We start from the raw sequence: 23,824 nt of genomic DNA, 5'->3' as shown, positions 1-23,824 counted from the left end.
ATTTGACCAAGCATCACGACAAACTCGGCTGTTGAAGTCACCCTTGTGCTAATCCTGTTGATTAGTTGATGAACTGAAATAAAAAAATAAAATCAACATACACCCTCATTTCGTGTAGATGCATCGTGCCAATCAGTACAAATTGTCCATCACCATGTTCGTGCACTTCATTTGACCCAATAAGAGCTTCAAGAATTAAAAGAAAACTCAAGACAAGATGTTGACAACTTCTTCACCAGCGTACGTGAAAATCAATCGCTTAAAAACACATACACAGAAAAAACTGGTTTGTTTGGAATTACCAAAAAAGTTTGGTTGAGCTGTTTGGTTATGCTTTTTGTTTCCGATAACCAAATGTTGCTTGTAATTACTAAATAATTTTGTTTAAGATACCAAAAAATTTGGTCAGACGAAATATGGTACTCGTAAACAAAATGATACATATGTAAGTAAAGAGAAACAAAACGTTTGGTTAAATTTACTATATGTGCGTGAGCGTGCTTTCGTATTTGAAATAACGATTGTCCAGTTTCGTCGAGTGTAGTATGAAAATCCTTTGTCGAAAATTGATACTCATGTAGAAAGATAATTACTCGAAGCGAGTCTTTATGTTGCTGTGTAACCTAATATTCTGAACAAAAGCTTAGAATATAATTACTTTATACTGAGTTTCCTACACCGGCCGCTAGATAGTTCCGTCAAAATGTGTAAAAGAAACATAAGTTTTTGTACAACAAATAATGGTACGTTTGATTGTAATCATAGTGAAAAATTGTGCTTTAACACTCTTCGAAAGATATGTGAACATCAAAGCTACAAATTAAAGAAAGAAATGTACTACAGTGAATAATAATGAATCTCCCATGAGCAACCTCTTTGTTTCTGGACTATATAAGTAGAAGGTAAGTGTGGAGCAGAAGAACCGTTAGTTCACGTGAACTTTCTATTCTGAATGTGTATTTTGAGATCAGTTAGTTTCTACAAACTATCCACCCTAGCTAAAATTAGCCATATTATAACATAAGTAATTATGAATAAATTATTTAACAAATCGTTTGGTAATTTTGACTAAATTATTTGGTTTTCCTAAACAAATGGGCTACCTTTTGTTAGATTTACCAAAATAATATTTGGTTTTGGTAACCAAAAATTGTTTACGACAAACAAACAGAACTTGACCAAATATTTTGGTATTGGTGAACAATTGTTTGGTTGATGCCTATTTAAACAAACTATTTGTTCACCACTGTCATTTTTTTGGTTAATCCAAACAAACATTTTTCTCTGTGTAGGATATGAGAAAGAAATTAAAGAAAATAGTCATGGAAAATTTGCACGGTAATACTCATGGATCCCACTGTACGCCTGCTCAGTACACCTATATGTGTATGTCTTAAACCCGGCTCTGGATGTAACTATAACCGAAATAAGTCAGTCAACCAATCTCCGTCTCACTTCGGTGAGCAAATTTAAGATAAGAAATCAGTCAATCAACCCATCTCCTCATACTTTTTCGGTGAACAAAATCATGCTATAATTTTAACATCAGTCAACTAGTCTTCGTATATTTGCGGTAAACTGTATCTTTAAAATAACTCAAATAAGCTCCATATCATTCCGGTGAATAAAATCTAGGTACTATTTTACTTTAATATCAATCAATCAATCAATCCGCGGATAATTTCAGTAAACAAAATGAAGCTATGTTCTTAAAATCATTCAATAAACAAAATCTCCATATCTTTACGCTGAACAAAATCAAGCAAAAAATTTGAAACCAGTCAGTTAATCAATCAATCCCCGTAGAGTTTTGATGAACAGAAATAAAGCTATAACTGTAAAAGCAGCCAACAAATCCACGTATTTCCTTTTTCAATAAACAAAATTAAGATATAACTGTAATATCAGTCAATCAACCAATCTCTGTATAATTTCGTTAAAGAAAATCAAGCTAAATATTTAACATCAGTTAAACAAACAATTAATCTCCGCATCTTTTCGGTGAACAAAATCAAGATGTGACTTTAAAATCAGTCAATCAACCAATCTCCGCATCTTTTCGATGTACAAAATCAAGATGTGACTTTAAAATCAGTCAATCAACCAATCTCCGCATGTTCTCGGTGTACAAAATCAAGATGTGACTTTAAAATTAGTCAATCAACCAATCTCCGCATCTTTTCGGTGAACAAAATCAAGTTGTGACTTTAAAATCAGTCAATCAACCAATCTCCGCATCTTTTCGATGTACAAAATCAAGTTGTGACTTTAAAATCAGTCAATCAACCAATCTCCGCATCTTTTCGATGTACAAAATCAAGATGTGACTTTAAAATCAGTCAATCAACCAATCTCCGCATGTTCTCGGTGTACAAAATCAAGATGTGACTTTAAAATCAGTCAATCAACCAATCTCCGCATCTTTTCGGTGAACAAAATCAAGTTGTGACTTTAAAATCAGTCAATCAACCAATCCGCATCTTTTCGGTGAACAAAATCAAGTTGTGACTTTACAATCAGTCAATCACCTAATCTCAGTATCTCTTCAGTGAACAAAATCAAGCATATCAGCAGAGACAGAAGTGCTTGAATACAGGGATAGGAATTTTATTACAAATCTTAATTGTGCACAACTGCGCAGCAAGCGAAAGGGTTTTCGAAAATTGTCCATCGGCAGAAATCACTCCAAGCCTCTGGTGTGCAGCACTTGCACCGTCGCCTGGAAGCACGCTGTACGGTCGTCTTTCAAGAAATTGTTCTTCGGGTTCAAGAGTTCGTCGAGGGTGACGAAGTTAACCACCCCCCAGTCGTCCTCGTCGCTATCGCCCTTGAAGCAATGGTATAGGGACCTTGCCAGGGGGGTTGAGTCAGCGTCCTGGGACAAGAGGACGAACTCCACCTTGGCGAAGCACACCCAGTTGGCGGTTCCCGCACGCGGGAGGCAGTGCAGGAAAATCCCGAAGGAGACGGTGGCGCCACCCTCCGAATGCGGACACACCAGCAACCTCCAGGCCAGGTTGGACGAGTACATGGGCTGCGACGTCACCAGCTCGGTCGTTTTGTCGACGTTCGGCAGGTGCAGCCGGATCGTCGGGTCGAAGTGCACCAGCGACGGGTCTTCCTCCCGGGTTGCGGGTTCCGTCATTGCGGGCGGGTTCGGTTTTACGGACCGAAAGGGTTCACTGCGGTTTTCGCATCTTCACGGTAAAGCGACGCCGCCAAGCTACAACACAGCACGAAACCATGTTAATTTCTTATTACATTCTTGATAAAGAACATTGTTGTAATCACTAAGGAGAGGAATTTCACAATTGAGATTCACGAAATCAGTTTACCGAAATTGCAAAGTTTCGATTCTCCTCACATTATATTGAAGTGTCCGAAGCACAGCAGAGAAAAATATATTTTATGAATGTAAGTCATTAAATAACAGGAATTTTATTCTAAACTTCGTGGAGATTTGTGCACAATGAAAATTTGTATTTCGGAACTCAAAATGGTTCCTTAGCAACACGCCATAAAGGTGTCGTAACGATCGAGCAGTATGCGCCTGCGCAGTAGCTCCTACAACATGGCCGCTCCACTGTTGACTTGCACCGTAGAAGAGCAACGAAGTGTTATTCGTTTTTTGTGGTCAGAGGGAGTGAAACCTTCTCAAATCTACAGCAGAATGAAGGTTCAGTAGGGAGACAATTGTTTAAATTAAAGGATTCGCTGGTTGATCTGCTGTTTCACTGCCTCAGTTGGTACACAAGCTGACCTCCCACTCCGGTGTTCATCACCGACATTTCGTCTTCAGTCTATACATATTTCCATCCATTCATACACTCTCTACTGAGTTAAACAATTGTTTCCGTACTGAACTTTCATTCTGCTGTAGATTTCAGAAGGATTCAATCCCTCTGACCACAAAAAACTAATAACACTTCGTTGTTCTTCTACGGTGCAAGTCAACAGTGGAGCAACCATGTTGTACGAGCTAATGCGCAGGCGCATACTGTTCGATCGTTACGACACCTTTATGGCGTGTTGCTAAGGAACCATTTTGAGTTTCGAAATACAAATTTTCTTTGTGCATAAATCTGCATGAAGTTTAGAATAAAATTCCTGTTATTTAATGTTACATAAGTAACCAGCAAACTAAATGTTTCACCTATCATAGATAGGTCGAAAATAGCGGTGCAATAATGGAATGATCACATACGTGGGTTTGTAAATAAAGTAGTGGCAACAATGTCAAGAAAAGGTAATAACACCGTGCATGTGCTATCAGCCGATTGTTGTACAATGGGTAAGTACATTTCTTGAGAAGGTTGGATGCTTCAGTGAGATAAACCTCAAAATGAGGAAAATTGCATCATGCCGGGTTATCGATATTGTCACCAATGTGCAACAATCAGCTGCGGCTAGGTATTGTTGCTACAGGCTTCATGTAAGTACTTATCATCCAAAATCGCTGTCTTACTTTGGCAAACATGTTTTAGGGCGGTGATGAAAATGGTGCTCATTTCAGCCCCGGACATACGCAACAGCACCCGCTGCACCGACCACTTTTGGCACTCCACACATCGACATGCGCCCCAACTGACATTACTCACTTCCTGATATCACAGGCACGCTGTTGTCACCTTTTCCTGGCAGTGTTTCAACTACTTTATTTACAACGCACGTAGAACACAGAGGGAAGCATAACGGTACTACACATAGATTGAAGTTGGAAACTGAGGAAAGTCAATAAAGCAGCCTTCACAATAATGGCCCAAGGATTGGGGGGGGGGGGCATAGGAGACTAATGAGAGAGAGAGAGAGGTTATTTCTCTCCCTTTTCCTCTCTCTCTCTCTGTGTATCTTTTCCTCTTTTTCTTTCTCTCTCTCTTGCTTTTCCCCTCCTTCTTCTTTCTCTCCCTATTCTCTTTCTCTCTCTGGTCTCTCTTTCTCTCTCTCCTCCGCTCCTTGATCCGTTTCTCTCTTTTCCTCTATTCCTTCTCTCTCTCTGTTTTCTCTCCTGGAGAGAGAAAAGTTCTCTCTCTCTTCTCTTTCTTTCTCTCTCTTATACCTTCTCCAAAGAGAGAGAGACAGGCTTTCCTTTTCCTTTTTCGCATCTTTCTCTGTCTCTTTCTACCCTGATCCTCCTACTTTCCACGAGAGAGAGAGAGAGAGAGAGAGAGAGAGAGAGAGAGAGAGGGGTGGCAGGGAGGATTCTTCTTTCTTTCTCTGTCCCTGTCTCCATCATTCTCTCTCTCGCTCTCTCTCTCAGAAAGAGAGGGAGAGAGAGTGAGTGAAAGTTTCTTACTTCTCTATTCCTCTTTCTCCTCCTTCCTCCCCCGCCGCGTCTTCTTCTCCTCTCTATCTCTTTCTCTCACTGGGGAAAAGGAGCGCGAGAGAGAGGAGAGAAAAAATAGAACCGTACCTGATCAGGAATGGGAATAGGGTAGAGTGAGAGAGAGAGAAAGAGAAGAAAAGAAAGGGGAGTATATTCTCTCTCTCTCTCTCTCTCTCTCTCTGTGTCTATACCCGCCCATCCCACCCTGTATCATACACCCCCCCGGAAAGGAGAGAGAGAGAGAGAGAAAGAGAGAGAGTGTGTGGGGGGAAATGATCTCCACCTTACGCCGGAGAGGAAAGAAGAGGAGATCCTTTCTCTTGCTCTCTCTCTCTCTCTCTCTCTTTTGGGAGGGGGGTTTCAAATGCTCTCTCTCTCTCTCTCTCTCTCTCTCTCTCTCTCTCTCTCTCTCTGGTATTTGGCCCTTACCTCGCCTCCCTCTTATTCTTTCTTCTCTCTCCCTTGTTTCAATTCGAAGAGAGAGAGACAAACCCTATAAGTCATCTCAGTGTAGAATTCTAAAAGACAAACCGACAACAAGAACATTAAGACGAGAGAAACGATGCTCTACAGGAACTAGCGTTAGAACAAGTATAGCTAATAGCATAAGATGATATACATTAACAGTACATGCAAATATAGAACTTTCAGAGGATCCTTAGGTTTATACATTCATGTTGAAACAACAAAACACCGGATAATGTTAGAGGAGAAAAGCATAAGCATAGTAAACATGATAAGTCAGTTAAATCTTTGCTGAAAATTAATTCATTTTCGCTTCCGAAGCGACATGGATTAGGCAAATAGTAATAACAATTATATATATACTTTGTCAAAATAGAGGAGCAAAAATTGTATTTCCTTTTACCTCGAGCCTTGATCTCTTGGTTGCAGTCAGAAAAAAAGCCTGGATAAAAAATTAGCCGCTCCGACTAAATCGGGGTATGTGATAATCCTACGCTCATACCATCTCCCCAATAAAACACGCTTCTTTATTAATGAAGAATTCATGTCGCATTCGTGCTCTCATATAAGCCCTCTCGTAGTGGTCTTACAAAGCAACAACATATATCGTGCGAAGGTAATATGAACTTTATTACCATCTCTACTCGTTTCTATAAATGAGCAGATATTATCGAATCAGAACAGCTGAAAAAGAAGTGTATGGGCTTTATCTGATGCGTGTAGGCGACTTTTTATACGGCGCTAAGGATTTTGATAAATTGGTCATAAGTACGACTATAGCCATTTGTCGTATATATCCGATGCAATTACATGCACGACATCTTCCGTCAATAATAGGCAAAAAACACCCAACCGCCTGTCACTCTATATCGAGTACAGACCATCGAATTCACTCACAAACGAATGTCCGTTGTGTTATTCATAACACGCGATTGTGTCATTTGTGGTGAATGCGGGCATTGACCAATTGTGACGTACAAAATAGCATCAAACAATGGCACGTCGATTCAACAATGGGAAAGTTACAAGGTCGTCGACGATTCTCTCGTTTGTGCGAGAATGCAAAGCAGGTCGATTAACAGATGTCGTCTTCTTTTTATGGATCAATTTTCTGAGCGGTGCTAAATTTCATTGGCTGAAAAAAGTACACGGTGGAGAGCATGGGTGTATTCTCCACTGACTTTCACTGCTTGCTTATTGTTGCAATGGAACAAATTCACCTGTTGTTGGATGTGCGTAGATATGCTAATGAAGCAATGCGCTCGCGAATTATGCAAAAACAAAGTTCCAATTCTCGCCACCAGGGTACAAAATGGCGCTGTAAGCAGTCAAAACGTGGTATAGTTACAGGAAAAAGGCAGGAATGATCAAACACATGAGAACAATGGTTCTGGCATGTTTATTAGGAACCATGGTTACAAGAACTGTTCAATATAGCCTCCCAATTCAGCAACATGCTGCATTCGTAACACGGCATGGTCGACGGTTGTTCGCAGCATGTCTGGTGAAATCTGACCGACATGTCGTTGTATGCTAGCCTCCAGATCAGGCAGAGAAAGGACATGTCCCTGATAGACACGATCTTTTAAATATCCCTACAGCCAGAAGTCACATGGATTAAGGTCGGAGGATCTGGAAGGCCATGCATCTGGAAACTGCCTAGAGATGATGCGGTCATTAGTGAAGGTTTCTCGCAGCAAATCTTTCACGTGGCGAGCGACATGTGGTGTTGCCCCATCTTGCATGAAAATGCTGGTGTGTTCACAGTTCCGTTCTTCGTCATCTTCTTCAGCCCATTAATTGACATGGGCCCTCTTCTCACCCCTTTCTGTTGGCGATATTTTTGCAGTGCAGCGTTGCTATTGCTCCCATTCTGTTAAAACAACTTCACTAGCAGTGCACGGTCTTTCTTCGCAAGAACCATTGCTTTTTACACTGAAATATTTAAACTTTTAATGTTCAGCAAACATTCACATCACTAAAGGAAAAAAAGCAACAAGCGTCACCAACAACAAACAGGGAGCTCACACAATGGTTAGGCAATGTCACCGACTTTGACGTCAGAGTTACGAAAAATTCCACGTTTTGACTGCTTACAGCGCCATTATTTTACCCTGGTGGCGACAATTGGAACACTTTTTTTCATAATTCGAGAGCGCATTGCTCCATTAGCATATCTACGAAGTTTCAGACTGCTACTCTCATTACAGCCCGTGCTGTACCACTCTGAACACCGTCAATTTAATTATAACCACCTACATACAATAACTACATTATTGTGAGATTTGTGCAGCCTGTTGTTGGTGCATTCGATAACACTTCACAGTAAGTAGAAGGAAGTGAGCTGGAGATATGTGAGGACAAAAGTAAACTTCCTAGAGGTGCTTCTCTCACAAAGACCGAGAAACACTGCTTTAACATGCTGAAAGCCATCTTCATTTCCACAGACGATCTTCCGTTAGAAGGGTTTTGCGTGGCAGTGGGTAGTTTTGTTAAGTGGATAACTCACCAATGGACTCCACAGTCGAGATGCAGCATTTTACCTCCGGCGCGAACCACTTCTTGGCATTTGGCTTTACCCAAAAGCATCCTATAAAGTTTGGCCAACAGCATGATATCCCCGCGTGTCCATGGCAAGACGTAGAACAGCAAAACTGAAAAGTCTACAACGAGTTACAAGATGGCACTGAAGTGCCTTAAGCCATTAACAGAAAGTGACTTGCCATCAAACAGTAGATATTTTTTTTCCTGCTCGTTACTTGACTGAAATTAACTTACATGCCTTGGGGGACCTTGAATCACCCACATATTTACACACCATGATGATTCATTCTGTGCTTTACCCTCTTAAAACTTATTAGGGATCAAAACAGAATTAATTTTGGCACCAGTTAGATATAGTGAAAACACATTTAACTCGTTTATTTCCGAATTATTTACATTTGTACTTAACTTATATGCATAGCGGAACATTTTTCAACTTGGGGTTATGTTTTTTCACTGAAAAAAGCGTAACTTTACACATTACAAGTATTTATTGGTCGTTGCTAATTCGCTTTCGTTCTACACATTATGGCGGGCAAATCTTGACTCACGTTGTCTATCGTCAGCTGATATGCAGTGTTTCCAAACTTATGAACCAAAAAATGTCGCACAAACTATTCACAAAAGGTTTTTAAGCGAAAATTGATCCACAAACCATTCACGGAAGGTTAGGTTAGGTTCAGTTAGGTTAGGCAAACAGAAAATTAAATTGAAAAGAAAAATACCGCGCCCACGTCATCTTGTAAAACTACCGCGTGGTTGCTACACTGACAGGGGGTTACATATTCGAACGCACGGAACATTTGATTCACGTAGTCGACGGTAACGGTGGCACGAGCTATCGTGCAACGGAAATACATTAATGTCGAAAATGACATTATTTACCGGCCGAATAAGTTGCACGAATGGAAAAAACACTATTCCCAGCTTCCAAAAGTCCACAGGAACTCAATTCCGTAAGTACTTTCCCGTCATTTCTCCTGTAAATTTGAAGAAATCTGTTTTCACTATATCTAACTGTTACCTTAATTTTCAATTAACCTTCCCACCCTAACTTGCCAGACTCTTAACGAACTTTAAAATTCTAAACGTTATCCTATGACCCAGAAATAACCTTTTTAAAATCTCGCATGGAAGAACCAACATGGCAGAAATGCTACCCCTGAGGTGGATGTGTAAGTTGTTCAACTCAGTCTCTAGTAATAATCCTAGTAATGATCTGTTTAGATTTTAAAAGTACAGTAAAACCTCGTTAATCCGGACTAATGGGGGATAAGTTGACCGGTTTAACGAAAGTCCGAATTAACTGAAATAATCTACGGGTCGTTCAATATATGTTCCCGTATGCTGCAAAAAAAATTTAAGATATATTAGAAAACTATACATACATGTGTAGGAGGATCCTTCCTCACTTCTCCACATAATCCCCATAGAGATAGGCATTTGTCCCACCGTTGCACCAATTTGTCCATACCCTTTGCAAGAAAATCAGGGCTCTGGCTATTGAGCACTATTCTCACATTCCGCTTCACTTCTGTTTCGAAACGGTAACCTTGCAAATCAGAATTTAACACCGGAAAAAGATGGAAATCACTCGGCGCTAAATCGGGGCTGTATGGAGAGTGGGGCAGCAGTTTCCACCCCAATTCTTCAATTTTGTGTTGTATTTGCACTGCTGAGTGGGGGCGAGCGTCATCGTCAAGAAGAATGACACCAGCTGACAGGAGACCTGGTCGCTTATGTCGAATTGCGTTTTTCAGTTTATCCAATATTTGACAATAACGGTCAGCATTAATTGTTCTTCCTCGTTCCAAAAAGTCCATAAGCAGAACGCCCTTAGCATCCATGCTTCTGAACTCCTTACGACGCGAGCTCGCATTTTCCGAACAAGCATTTACTTTTCGCCCTTGAGCGCATGCGCCTTGACGTCTGATAACGAATCAATTGTTGTTCCTTGTAGACGAAGGATGGCGCTTGTCAACCATGTGCTTCTTTTTAATGGAATTGCTTCATACAATATTTTATAGCACAGGGACACTTATATATTGAACGCCCCTAATAAAATAAGAGTAGAAAGCGCATTAAAATTCCGTTTATAGCTACAAAACACGTTTATTATGGTGTATTTAAAGGGCATAGGCGTAAATACACTATACACTTCCAGAAAGTCTGCGGGAAACAGTATTTCATCATTGGCTGACTGCCTTTTCTTTGGGAAGTTCTCCCATGGACGTTGGATGTACGTAATCTTAGCCGTTACGGAGCACTATGACGAATGCGATTGTTGACTTCTAGCCACATTTAAAACCTTGCATTCTGCTGCTTTTTTTCTTCCTGTCCGGATTAAGCGAAGTCTGGCTTATCGGGATCCGGATTCACGAGGTTTTACTGTAATTTGTTCCTCTAAACACTGTATATAACCAGGACTCAATGAAGATTGTTATGTTACATCATAACCTCACCTTGAAATACACATTATCTATGTTTTTACCTTATTTGTTATAAATATTGTTTCAACTTCTTTGTTCTCTGTTTTCCTCTGTGACTTTCATGTGCAATTTATTATTCAATATTTCTATTACATAACATGATTACATGTACGAGGGACAGACAAATAAACGCCTACATTTGTCTTCTATCTGCTTGTAAAGTTGCACAAGTTTTCTGCATTTTGGCATAGACCCATTGCTAATCCACATATATTTATTTTCAAGTGTGAGTTAGTGCCTGCATATCTCAAGCAGAGGAATATTTGGAATCTATGCGCAGTCACTTACGAGCAACCGCGAAGGTCTATCCACCCATCTGCGTGCGGACTGAGGCAATTATCGAACTGCTTTCTCTACTTGTAAACTTGCTGGCGTGGTAAGCATGCATATTGAATTTTCATTTGCCATAGAATGTGTAGAAGATTTAGGCCAAACAATGTATGAAATCAGTCACGTTTTTAAGTACGTTGTAGTTTGAAATATCACATTTTTCACATAATTTTATATTGTTTATATATTAATTTCTTGTTGCAACGTACTCCAGTTTGACACCAGCCGTCAGAAAGTTAGTCCGCTACTCCTTTAGTCGGGAACATGAGAATCTTTGCAAATCATCAGGGCTTGCTGGGTAGAAAAGAAACACAACACAGTATTCGAAGTTAAACGCAGTTTTATAATCACTTACATTTCCTATCGTATGTGGACTTACAAGAAAGGCACAGATTGGCTTACGTTTCTGCCTGAAGAGGAACAATTCTATATTAAATCACATCAGAATCACTAAACACACTTGCATATAGAATTAACGTTGGACAAGACAAACATAAATACACGAAAGTTTCAGTACGTAATTATTATTTCCGAGTATAGCCAGAATGAAACGAAAATAATTACCAATTACACTATTCTGGCATTCCATTAACCGTTAACCACGTTTCTGTTGATTTCTCACCTTTACCTGTTTTCTAACTGAGTCTGTCGTCAGGTGAAAAACATTCAGGTGGGTTCACTTCCTCTTCTGAGATGAGAAAGTGACGTCAACACGAACATATTATGACGTATTTATAAACATATATACAAGTTCCAACCACAACTGTATCAATCTAACTATAGTTGTCTGTGACAACTTGCACATCATTTGAAGTAACAAACATTTTAAAAATCTTAACGTCTTACAAATATAAAACCTTAAACTCTCAGGTTCGTTACATTGTTTACACAATGTTTTGTGAACACTGTAATTGGACATGTGCCTGTGTGTTCGAAAGAAATAGATAAGTTAAGGAATACTATGTCTTGCGACAGTCGCAAGGAGGCGTCACCGTATCTACTCAAGCGCCATCAGGTTGCTTCGTATCACTCCTAGAAGGCAAGAGTGCCGACAATACTCACCACCAGGCTGAACGCGCTCAAGACATCAGAACAAGTATTTTTTAATATTTTAAGCTTTTCTTTATCTCATTTAGAACAAAAGACAGCAGGTACCCATTTACCGTCTGTAGTTTCAAGCAGATAAGAATACATGACTAGAGTCTCAAAATTGGTGTACAATAGAACAGTATTCTTAGTTTCTGATCAACCCACGTAACATAACCACATTCCGTGCTTCACGCTTGAAAACATTTCTTCGAAAATTACTAAATCACGACCTTCACCTTAAGGACGTTATGCAAATGTGTGAGTTTGCAACTTTACTAATCAGGTCCTTCTTTTTTACTTCTTTTACCGTTTCCAAGCTTCTCAGTCCAGAGGTATCTGTTTTAATTAAAACTTGTTTAACCTTTATTCTACCCTTGGCTGAACTTAATTCAGCCTCCCCTCCTCTCTCTCTCCCCTTAAAAAGAATTCCAAACTTAATTTGTGAGCATGTGAAGATAAGTTATTAGGAAAACAGAAAAGAAAATTATAGAGACAAATTAATGATTTTTTTCACTTATACGAGGGACATTATATAAGTAAACTTCCCAGTAATGAAGGGATGAAGTAGAATAAAAAAATAATTGAATGCAGAGCGTAACAAATTTGTTAATAATTGCAAAGCATAATAGCAAAAAGTTCCTTGTTCCATACTCCCACTTGGTCTTAGTTATTGAGTAGGAAATTTCCACTGAATGACCATATCAGGAATGTATGGTGCATGTTATGGGGGAGGCAATTGAATTTATTTGGCGTACGCTTAGGTTTAGAAACTTTGTGGACAAGCAGCAAAATGCATTTGATACATCACAGCATTTCTCAATTGTGCAACCCCACTGCCATCTTCTGCCAAACATTTTAAAAAAGAAAGGGGAAGAAAAATTTCACAATAAGAACTAGAGGAAATGGAGGAGGAATCAAAATATTTGCTGGAATGGTCATTTCTAAGAGCGCGTTGTTAACGACTATCCTATGTATTGTACGTATGTAAAAAAAAATATAGGATGATCTGGAATATTCGTTGGCTTTGACAAGGAGTTACATTAACAAAATATAAGTTGATGTTAATTCTATTTGCTGTGCTTAAAGCCATTGTTGTTGATTGTATTGATTATTGAGCATAAACGTGTTGAGACTTGTTGGTCGTAAATATGAATCGCGTTTGCTGCAATATATCATGTGTATGTGATATCACTTACATATGAGTAAAAAATCAACCTTTGTTTTCCTACACGCATTGAAGGCAATACCCTCGCCATTAAAATCAAAAAGTTGGATTAAGGGAGTAACATTGACTATCAAAATACATATAAGCATTAGCATAGAGGTACTTATCAATTGAAGCAGATGATTTCAAATAATAATTGATCAAATACAGGTACCATTTTGATTACCCACACCGAATTTCGGCGCTGCATTGATCTATTAAGAAAAATAACTTGTTTAATTGTATTTAGTTATTGGGAAGAAATCAAATTGTAGAACATCTAAGTTTAATCATTTAGATTTTCTCAAAGGATTCTTTCAGTGCCATCTAGACGTATGACTACATACTCATTACGTTCCAAGCAGGGGTGTCCACGGGGGGGGGAGGATTCATGGCGCGCCTCCGTCATGGAAATTGGGGGGAGGCAAAATTATATACAGGGTGGCTCAATAAGTCACTTAACACCTCCGGTACAAGGCCACTGCAGCGCGCAACATGGAAATGGTGATGACCAATCTTTATCAGGCCAAGTGGGAACCACATTGACGCCACCCACACGGTCGGTGGCCATCTTGATGTCCGCCATCTTGAATTCAACTTCAGAATTTTAAATGGGAAGGGGGTCGTGCGATATATAAAAATGGGCTAGAATTTCACGAGAAATGCAATGGTGAAGGTTTTTTCGACGTATCTTTAACCAGTAAAAAGTTATGACTGAATTCTTGTACCAATTTGCTCCTTTTCGAGGTGTTACAAAAATGCCTTAAAATTTGTTTAGCGCATCGGTAATGCATCGGGATCAAAGTGACGTCTAGGGAGAGACGTTCGCATTCCATTGAACACGATTTTAATCAGATACATCCACGAAGAGCTGCGCATTATGAATGGTTGTCGCGAACAATTTACAGTGTGACGCTTCCATTGAATTAAAAGTCCTTCACAGTGACAAGACTAATGTTTATGTTCAGAAGGAAGTTCATAAACAGAATATGTGACCCTTGTCATCTGATAACTAACTTTGGACAAAAACTGGTTCATAACGTTCCCATAAGTGTTCTGGTGTTCTTCCCTATTAAAAAAACTCTGTAAAAAGTACCTTCTTCCATAAGCAAGGATGAAAAAAACTGTTTATTTAACAAATCCAAGTAGCCCTAAACATTTAAGGTTCCGTTGATGGAAAATTGACTAACCAATCGTGTTCCACACAGCACGTCACACCATTAACTTACCAACACTAACCATTCAGCTTTGATCTGTCAAAAATGGATTATCAGATAAAAAGCATCGAATATTCTGTTTATAAACTTCCTTCTGAACATAAACATTAGCCTTGTCACTGTGAAGGACTTTTAATTCAATGGAAGCGTCACACTGTAAATTGTTCGCGACAACCATTCATAATGCACAGCTCTTCATGGATGTATCCGATTAAAATAATGTGCAATGGCATGCGAACGTCTCTCCCTAGACGTCACTTTGATCTCGATGCATTACCGATGCGCTAAACAAATTTTAAGGCATTTTTCTAACACCTCGAAAAGAAGCAAATTGGTACAAGAATTCAGTCATAACCCTTTTACTGGTTAAAGATACGTCGAAAAAACCTTCACCATTGCATTTCTCGTGAAATTCTAGACCATTTTGATATGTCGCACGACCCCCTTCCCATTTAAAATTCTGAAGTTGAATTCAAGATGGCGGACATCAAGATGGCCGCCGACCGTGTGGGTGGCGTCAATGTGGTTCCCCCTTGGCCAGGCAATGATTGGTCATCGCCAATTTCAAATTCCATGCCGCAGTGGCCTTGTACTGAGGGTGTTAAGTGACTTATTGAGCCACCCTGTAGTTTAGCTACCAAGGCTATATATCTCCACACAAAAATAGGGAGGATTGTTTCGTTTGATTGAGTTGTTATTGATTTTTAGTTATTGGTTATTATGCACAGTTTTTCTACCTGCCTTCGGTTATCGTGGTGACGGAGTTGAAATGAAACACCACCTCTTATGCCTTTAGAATCTGTTTGGAAAGAGGGGGGTGTCCTGTTCGTATTAGTACAGTCACGGACACTTCTGGCTTGTAACGACCGTATTGAAGAAGCACTGAAGCAAGCCATCCATGTCTGGCCACCAAGCGCCTTGTGACTAGACAACCCAATCAGCATTGCAATTCTGCGGCTTGTATACCAGTCACGGGTATACATCTCTGTAAATTGAGTAGTGATGCCGAAGAGAAATACGAGATGAAGATTGTCGATCGTAATGTCTCTTGTTCTCGACATGGAATAATACTCGGTCCACGTTACGTTCCATTATTTACGTTGTTTGGGAACGAACCTGACGGACTGGGTTTATATCTTCACTCCTTGCATTAAAGTAAATTCCATATTTTACAATTATATTAATGCTTTGAACGAAAATAATGTCCAGAAAAACATCGAACTAACGTTCACACCATTCTTCTCACACACATGCACGTGAAAACAAACACACAAAGCTAAGTTTTAACTTCCAAGTGAATGTCCAAATAACAGAAAATGGAGAAGCACGTAGTGCGAAACACGGGATTTTTCACAGAAAGAATGTGTCTATTTGTGACATACGTGGTTTCTATTAATAGACATTGAAACAATTATGAGAGAAACTAACATGGATTTTCGTCTTCAAGTGCTGAGGAAGGAAACAGACTGACTGGAGAAAAGAAAACATGGTGCTATTAATAGAGTTTGTCCTCCTCCGTAGTCGAGCGGGTTAAGGCGTTCACTCGTCTTGAGATCGTTCGCTGCGGGACGGCGTAGGTTCGAATCCGGCTCTGGTCGGAATTTATTCGGCCTACGTATAGGGCCGGTGGCAACCCACCATCGTGAGAAAATTGGGGAGCTCGGAGTGAGTGAGCGTAACCCGGTCGGGAAGACCTACAACAACGGATGGGGATACGTCGGGCTGACCCCCCGACTATTCCAATACTGGTTGAAACTCTCCACGCTATCACAGGTGACGGAGGAACAGTGTGGGAGGGAGACCGGCAGTCGGTAGGTAAGCCAAGGCCGTTCCAGGGCTGTAGCGCTATGGGTTATTATTATTATTATTATTATTATTATTATTATTATTATTGTTATTGATACAGTGCTGGTTAGCGTACAGAGCTTTCATCAGTGAGGTGTAGGTTCGATCCCCACAAAGGACAATTTTTTTTTTCTATTAGTGAAAAAGTATGTAATATTGTTTTCTAGGCATTTTGACGAAAGGATACGCATCAAATGTGTTCGTTTAATCTGTATTTTCATTCTTCTAATAAGTTCTCTATCGCAATCGGATATAGAGATTCTCTATCTAGGCGATGGATATCTTCTCAATGGTTCCGTAGCTGCGATTCTCCAGTCCCTTACACCCACTTGTCTTATTTATATACTTCATTTCATATCTAACGAAAACACACAGATATAGTTAGAACAAGAAACACACCTCGCGTCGAAGGTTCCAGACTCGAATTCTGGCCTTTTTCTCGCGAGGGTGATTATTCTTGTGTGTCTGTCTATCATCTTTGTCAAAAAAATATTCCTCATTATTGCCGTGATTAAAATAGGGCGAGACCAAAGCGACTGAAATAACAAAAGTACAGAAAATGCAAGACACATCTGCCTAGGCATGTTATACTTGGGAATTAGCAATCTGAAAATTAACTTGCGTTTCAGTCGACTACTTGCGAAAGAGTTTCGTGTTGTCTCGTTTGGAATGTTGGTTATCGTGTCGGACTAGCATGCGGCAACCCGAGTTCGAGCCCAGCGGAGGGAAAGGTTTTTTTTTTTTTTTTTCTTCCTTCCCTAATTTCATACAAACTTATTTATAAAACTGAGGTTTCTGCAAAACCTTTTGAATTGCATGTCACTTCGTATGTTGGTAATCTGAAAGCAGCAAAGATGAAAATTTGATGTTCCGAAGCGACGATGTATTTGTGTATGTGTTGAAAAGACGCAGTTATTTACAACCTTGGTGACAATGAAGTTCGACCAGAAAGGAATACGTGATTAAATGCACAGAGTCATAGGCGGTGGAATGGGTGACCCGCAGAAGTGACGCATGTGTGTAAGAGGAGGCGTGTGAGCAAGCAAGAATCGTGATCCCAGCATGTTGCACCCAAGGTCACGTAAAGAACGAAAACGGGGAACTATACGCGTGACATTGAACTTCGACCAGGCACCAGACCCATACGGAAATTCCAGATAGTGGCGCATTCGACGGGAGCATGACGTCACGGACACGATAAGGGAGTCCGCCGTATATAAGCGCGTGCTGTGCACCGAGGAACCGCAGTGCATCATCTCCATGGCAAGGGGCAAACCTATTGACAACACCGTGAGGAGAAGAGTGGTGGAGTTGCAACGGGATGGACTCAGTGAACGGGAAATAGGGCGCCAACTGAACTTACCCAAGTCAACCGTCCACTGCATCATCAAACACCACCAAAATACGGGTACTACAGAGCCAGGTAAGGCCCCCGGTCGAAAACGCCTGCTGAGCGTGCGTGACCTACGGATATTTAGGCGCTATATCCAGACCAACAATCATGTTTCTGTGGCCGAATTACGACTGTGGACTCGAGAACGCTTTCACATTGAAGTGTCAACCAGAACCATTCGCCGTTACCTACAGCGATGCGGTTACCGAGTGTACAAGGCGAAACGTAAACCCTTCCTTTCCATGTTGAACAAAGGAAATCGACTACGGTGGGCACGAATGTACCGGGGATGGACATTTCGGCAGTGGAACAGGGTTTTGTGGACGGGCGAATCCATTTTCAATGTTGTGTACGGGAAAATACGGAAAACAGTCATTTGTCGGAAGGAGGAACAGAATGAAGCAAAATGTTATGCACGTCGGATACAGAAACCTGCGTCAGTGATGGTATGGGGATGCATGACGGCATCTGGGGTTGGCCCACTACACGTCTGTGAGGGCATTGTGAATGCACACGCCTATACACGCATACTGGAGTTGCATCTTCCCACAGTGCGAAGGCACCTGTTCCACAGGCGGCGTCTCATCTTTCAACAAGACAATGCCAGGCCTCATACAGCGCGGCTGACAAGAGAATGGTTGACTCGCCATCACGTGCGAACTCTGCCATGGCCACCATCGAGTCCCGACCTCTCGCCCATTGAGAATGTTATGCGTGTTCTTAAGCGACGTGTGCAACAGAGGGGACCCACGACAGTGGCTGCTCTTATCGCCTGCCTGCAGGAGGAATGGCACCGCATCGATGTGGAATACCTTGAACGACTCGTCCGTAGCATGCCCCGACGCATTGCCACAGTTATTCGCCGACGGGGCGGCGTCACACCATGGTAAACAGGATCCCCTCTAACAGTGGTCGAACTTCAATGTCACGTGTAGATGGACGAAAATGTTTTATTTTGTGTGGACACCATACATTGCTGCGTTGCAGCGGAAATTTATGTTTTCCTTTGTTCCATGTAGCCTGCTGAATAAAATATGTTCAGCATATGCATGTGTTCTCCTTCTTTTACAACGCACTCCTATATTTGTGACTGGTCGAACTTCATTGTCACTAAGGTTGTATTAGCGAAAAACATGCAGCCACGTGATCATTGAGAACGCTTCCTAGTTGTCAGTGCTAATATGGCAGTAGCTATAGTCTGTCAACACACACCAACTTTCACGTTTCCCGTGAAATGATTACCTTTCCACGTATCAAAATCATGAGTGCTGTCTAAAGAAATACTTTGATACTTGCGTTTGCATGTTCTAATCTAAAGTAATACGAAACATTTTTCCCAACAAATGACATTGAAACCATTAATAACTGTTTGCAATGTGATATTGATATCATATGTGGAAAGAATAAAAATGGAGAATTTCGCTTAATACAACTTATAAATAGGGAGCGGAAGTTGATGAAATGTTATCTTTTTCTGACATCTCATCTCGGACACGATGCCCATTAAATATATACAATATTACACTTCATCTAGAACCCAAAAAAGGTAATTTTAAAGTGCAATTTTTTGCATTTGTTGCCATTTGTCAGGTTTTAGGTCATTTTCCCGGATTGTCGGCATTTACCCGTCATTTTTTGCAATATTCGGTATATTGTTTCATCATATTTTGTCACTTCTTTAATTTTGGTAATATTCTTGAATCTTTTCACCAAGGTATATATATCTCGCAGGATTGCAATTTACGAGCAAGAGAAATGCTGAACTGGTGACAGTCTTTGTTGTGTCGGGGGAAACCACCAGGTGCCCGTCTGGGGTAAACTCAAATTTAAGATCATATAAGGAGAGGCTTGAAATACCATAGCTAGACCCCGTTTGCACTGAAAATTCTCGTTGCATATTTTAATTGAATGTGCATGTGCTATCATTTGGTGCTCTTTTTTTAAAAGCAAGATTGCATTTTGTTTAATTTCATTTTCATTTCAATTTTTAAACTGAAACTAACAAATTTAATGGTCATTTTTTTGCATTTTACGTCATTTTTTCCCCATTTTTTAGGATATTCTATAGGTCATATACCTATATTTTTTAGGTCATCAACTTCCGCTCCCTACTTATAAATATATTAAATTATGTGGATACCTGATGTGAAACGTACGATGCACGATCAGAGAGCCTGAATGTTGCATTGAAAACTGCAGAGAACAACGAATGACTAATGAACAGTGAAAGATTTTTCCATGCTCCAATGGGATTTTATTTATAACTATAAATAAACAAGGGAGAAAGACACAGGTGGGTATGATGAACTAAATTGTAATCTAAAAGTTTTAATTGAAGAAACAAAACACGTTCGCGGTTAAAAATAGGGCATTCAATTTCAGGCACATTACACTAACTGAAAGACTATTTTCAAAATTAATAGTATCCTCGATCTTCAACTTTTTCTCAGTTGTGACACATGTCAATTTCCTCTATATTATCTGTATTCTCATTGGGACAAACACCCACATCCATGCCCGAACCGAGTATTGGTAATATCGCACGCTAGCCAACAATTCCAGAGGAAAAGTTTGATACGCGGTTTAGTGGTTCCAAGTGGTTAAAATCCCACTTTAAACTATAGATCCAGTTTTCTTGCTGTGCATAAAGTCGACTTAAAAAGAAAAAAATCGAGGAAAAGCGCTTGAAGGTTGCGATGAGTTCCAAGTGCCTGATGAGGCGAAGCTATTACATGATTATCAAGTGGTCAAGTGGCCCCGTGGTAGCGGATAAGTTTCACGTACAGAAAGCTTTGAGTTCGATTCCCGTTGTATTGCCCTGTTTTTTTAAATAATTCGAGCAACTAATTATTGCATTTTATTTAATAATTTGTCCTCCTCCGTAGTCGAGCGAGTTAAGCCGTTCACTCGTCTGGAGATCGTTCGCTGCGGGACGGCGTAGGTTCGAATCCGGCTCTGGTCGGAATTTATTCGGCCTACGTATAGGGCCGGTGGCAACCCACCATCGTGAGGAAATTGGGAAGCTCCGAGTGAGTGAGCGTAACCCGATCGAGAAGACCTACAACGGCTGAGGGCTCGTCGGGCTGATCCCTCGACACTCCAATACTGGTCTAAGATCTCCACGCTACAACAGGTGACGGAGGAACAGTGTGGGAGGGAGACCAGCAGTCGGTAGGTAAGCCAAGGCCCTCACGGGCTGTAGAGCTATGGGTTATTATTATTATTATTATTTAATAATTTATTGGAGTAAAAGTTAAATACATTTTTACTTTATTTTTGGGTGGAAATCTTTACTTTACCGTTTTAAATTTTATTTGTGACAATTATTTTTTACGAAAGTTTTTTCACATTTCTCATCATTTTACAAACATACTCAATAAAATGTTATGCCTGGCGAAAAGTATACATTTCTTTCGAGAAAATGATCCAGAAATACATATAATACTATTCACAAGAAATTATTGTAATCGTTTGGAAAACAAAATTCAACAATTCGCACAGCAAATAAAATAAGAATATTCGCAATAAATAAATTGAAATATACAGTCGCTCGAGTTAAGAAAAAAATTGGAGGCAATCAAACGGGTATCGAACCCAGTATCTCCTGCGTGTCAAACTAACACGCTACAAACACACCACCTGGTTTTCTGTCAGTCGGACAATCTAATCGTCTTACGAGTGACGCTTGCTAAGTTTCTAATCTTTGAAGCACTTGTAATTATTGTTGTATGTCACGGAGTTATGTTTACTGCAACATTTGAGCACACAATCCAAACATACGTAAATTTTATACACAGAAAACATGGGTTTTCTGCACATAATTACGCAGCATGCGCTCTGTCAAGGACTAGAAGGAACCTCGCAAAAGTTACTGATTCTTGTCTTCGGTGCTGACAGTTGGCCCCGGAGTCACGTGGTATCTCGTTATCAGTCGACATGACCTTGAGCCTGCAGAACCAGCACACTGAAGTGAACAAAGGTATTTTACGTGATTTGTTAGATGGAAGAAAACATGCCACGCGTTACAACAGACAGAGGTTTGTCTTCAGCTTTGGGACAGACAAACCACACTAGGCATACAGACAGAGTATAATGTAAGATAAAAGGAAATTATTTCTCCGTCTCCTCACACTGACAATTTCATTGCCTTTTTTTAGAGTTATTTGGCCACATAAACGGAATTATATTATTGAAGTCGTATCTCGTGTGATGGCTTGGTTCAGTATGCTGATCAGGTTTTCTGACAAAAGCAGGACGAGCTACCCAAGAAGAGTAATTGTCTAACTTTTATATCTGCTTCCTTCATCACCCGGTATAAGGCAGACAAGCACATACCACAAATATATAAGATAACTATTGCTAATTTGGTAACTTGTCTTGTAATTGAATTTCTGTCATTAACAGCTGCAAAGAAACAAAGGCTTTCCTTTTAAAGGATTACACTGAATAATTGTTGTTTGATTAGGAAACTAAAATTACTTCAGTATTTACAGGCAGTACACAAGAGATTCTAAACACACTCTAAAACATACTACTGTTCGTTTCAACGTATTATTTCAACAATCAAGACACAAAATAAAGGGCATGCTCAAGAAAAATTATGTTTCTTTGATTATCAAGTGCATTATGTGGTTAACATCAAGTTTGGATTTGCCGGTTATCCAAATATTATTAATTTTGAAAATAGTCTTACAGTTAGTGTAATGTGCCTGAAATTGAATGCCCTATTTTTAACCGCGAACGTGTTTTGTTTCTTCAATTAAAACTTTTAGATTATAATTTAGATCATCATACCCACCTGTGTCCTTCTCCCTTGTTTATTTATAGTTATAAATAAAATCCCATTGCAGCATGGAAAAATCTTTCACTGTTCATTAGTCATTCGTTGTTCTCTGCAGTTTTCAATGCAACATTCAGGCTCTCTGATCGTGCATCGTACGTTTCACATCAGTATCCACATAATTTAATATATTTATAAGTAGGGAGCGGAAGTTGATGACCTAAAAAATATAGGTATATGACCTATAGAATATCCTAAAAATGGGGAAAAAATGACGTAAAATGCAAAAAAATGACCATTAAATTTGTTAGTTTCAGTTTAAAAATTGAAATGAAAATGAAATTAAACAAAATGCAATCTTGCTTTTAAAAAAAGAGCACCAAATGATAGCACATGCACATTCAATTAAAATATGCAACGAGGATTTTCAGTGCAAACGGGGTCTAGCTATGGTATTTCAAGCTTCTCCTTATCTGATGTTAAATCTGAGTTTGCCCCAGACGGGCACCTGGTGGTTTCCCCCGACACAACAAAGACTGTCACCAGTTCAGCATTTCTTTTGCTCGTAAATTGCAATCCTGCGAGATATATATACCTTGGTGAAAAGATTCAAGAATATTACCAAAATTAAAGAAGTGACAAAATATGATGAAACAATATACCGAATATTGCAAAAAATGACGGGTAAATGCCGAAAATCCGGGAAAATGACCTAAACCTGACAAATGGCAACAAATGCAAAAACACGCACTTTAAAAATACCTTTTTTGGGTTCTAGATGAAGTGTAATATTGTGTATATTTAATGGGCATCGTGTCCGAGATGTCAGAAAAAAGATGACATTTCATCAACTTCCGCTCCCTATTTACGAGGGCCACTATTTATATTTTGAGCCTTGGCAACACTGATTGAAGTTAGGCGCGATTTGACGTTTGCACGGAATCGTCTGGCATTATTGACCATAACGTACTTCAAATGTTTTGCCAATAGCTTCATTTGTGTTGTTTATGTTGCCTTGGAGATTGCGCGACAACAATAAAATGGGATTAACTCGTGAACATTTTCGTACAATGATTTTTTTACTATTTTCGACGTGGATTATCAAGACAAGAGTGCATCGATCAACTTACTTCCACATTTGGCGA

At 39.8% G+C, this 23,824-nt stretch overlaps 2 protein-coding genes across 2 annotated transcripts in view; both read right to left on the bottom strand.

Moving 5' to 3' along the window:
* The window catches only part of LOC145981994 (putative G-protein coupled receptor 139), an 826,163-nt gene that overhangs the window by 316,453 nt on the left and 485,886 nt on the right, over positions 1-23,824 (bottom strand). The gene's annotated exons all lie outside the window — the stretch shown is intronic.
* Positions 2,681-3,145, bottom strand: LOC145981753 (ubiquitin carboxyl-terminal hydrolase 7-like). The gene has a single exon (XM_083115160.1). The coding sequence runs from the start codon at positions 3,143-3,145 to the stop codon at positions 2,681-2,683; it is 465 nt and encodes a 154-aa protein (XP_082971286.1).

The sequence above is a fragment of the Lepisma saccharinum genome, chromosome 30 (assembly GCF_977018435.1).
Source record: "Lepisma saccharinum chromosome 30, izLepSacc3.1, whole genome shotgun sequence".
Lineage (NCBI taxonomy): Eukaryota > Metazoa > Arthropoda > Insecta > Zygentoma > Lepismatidae > Lepisma > Lepisma saccharinum.
This window is presented reverse-complemented; position numbering and strand designations above follow the sequence as displayed.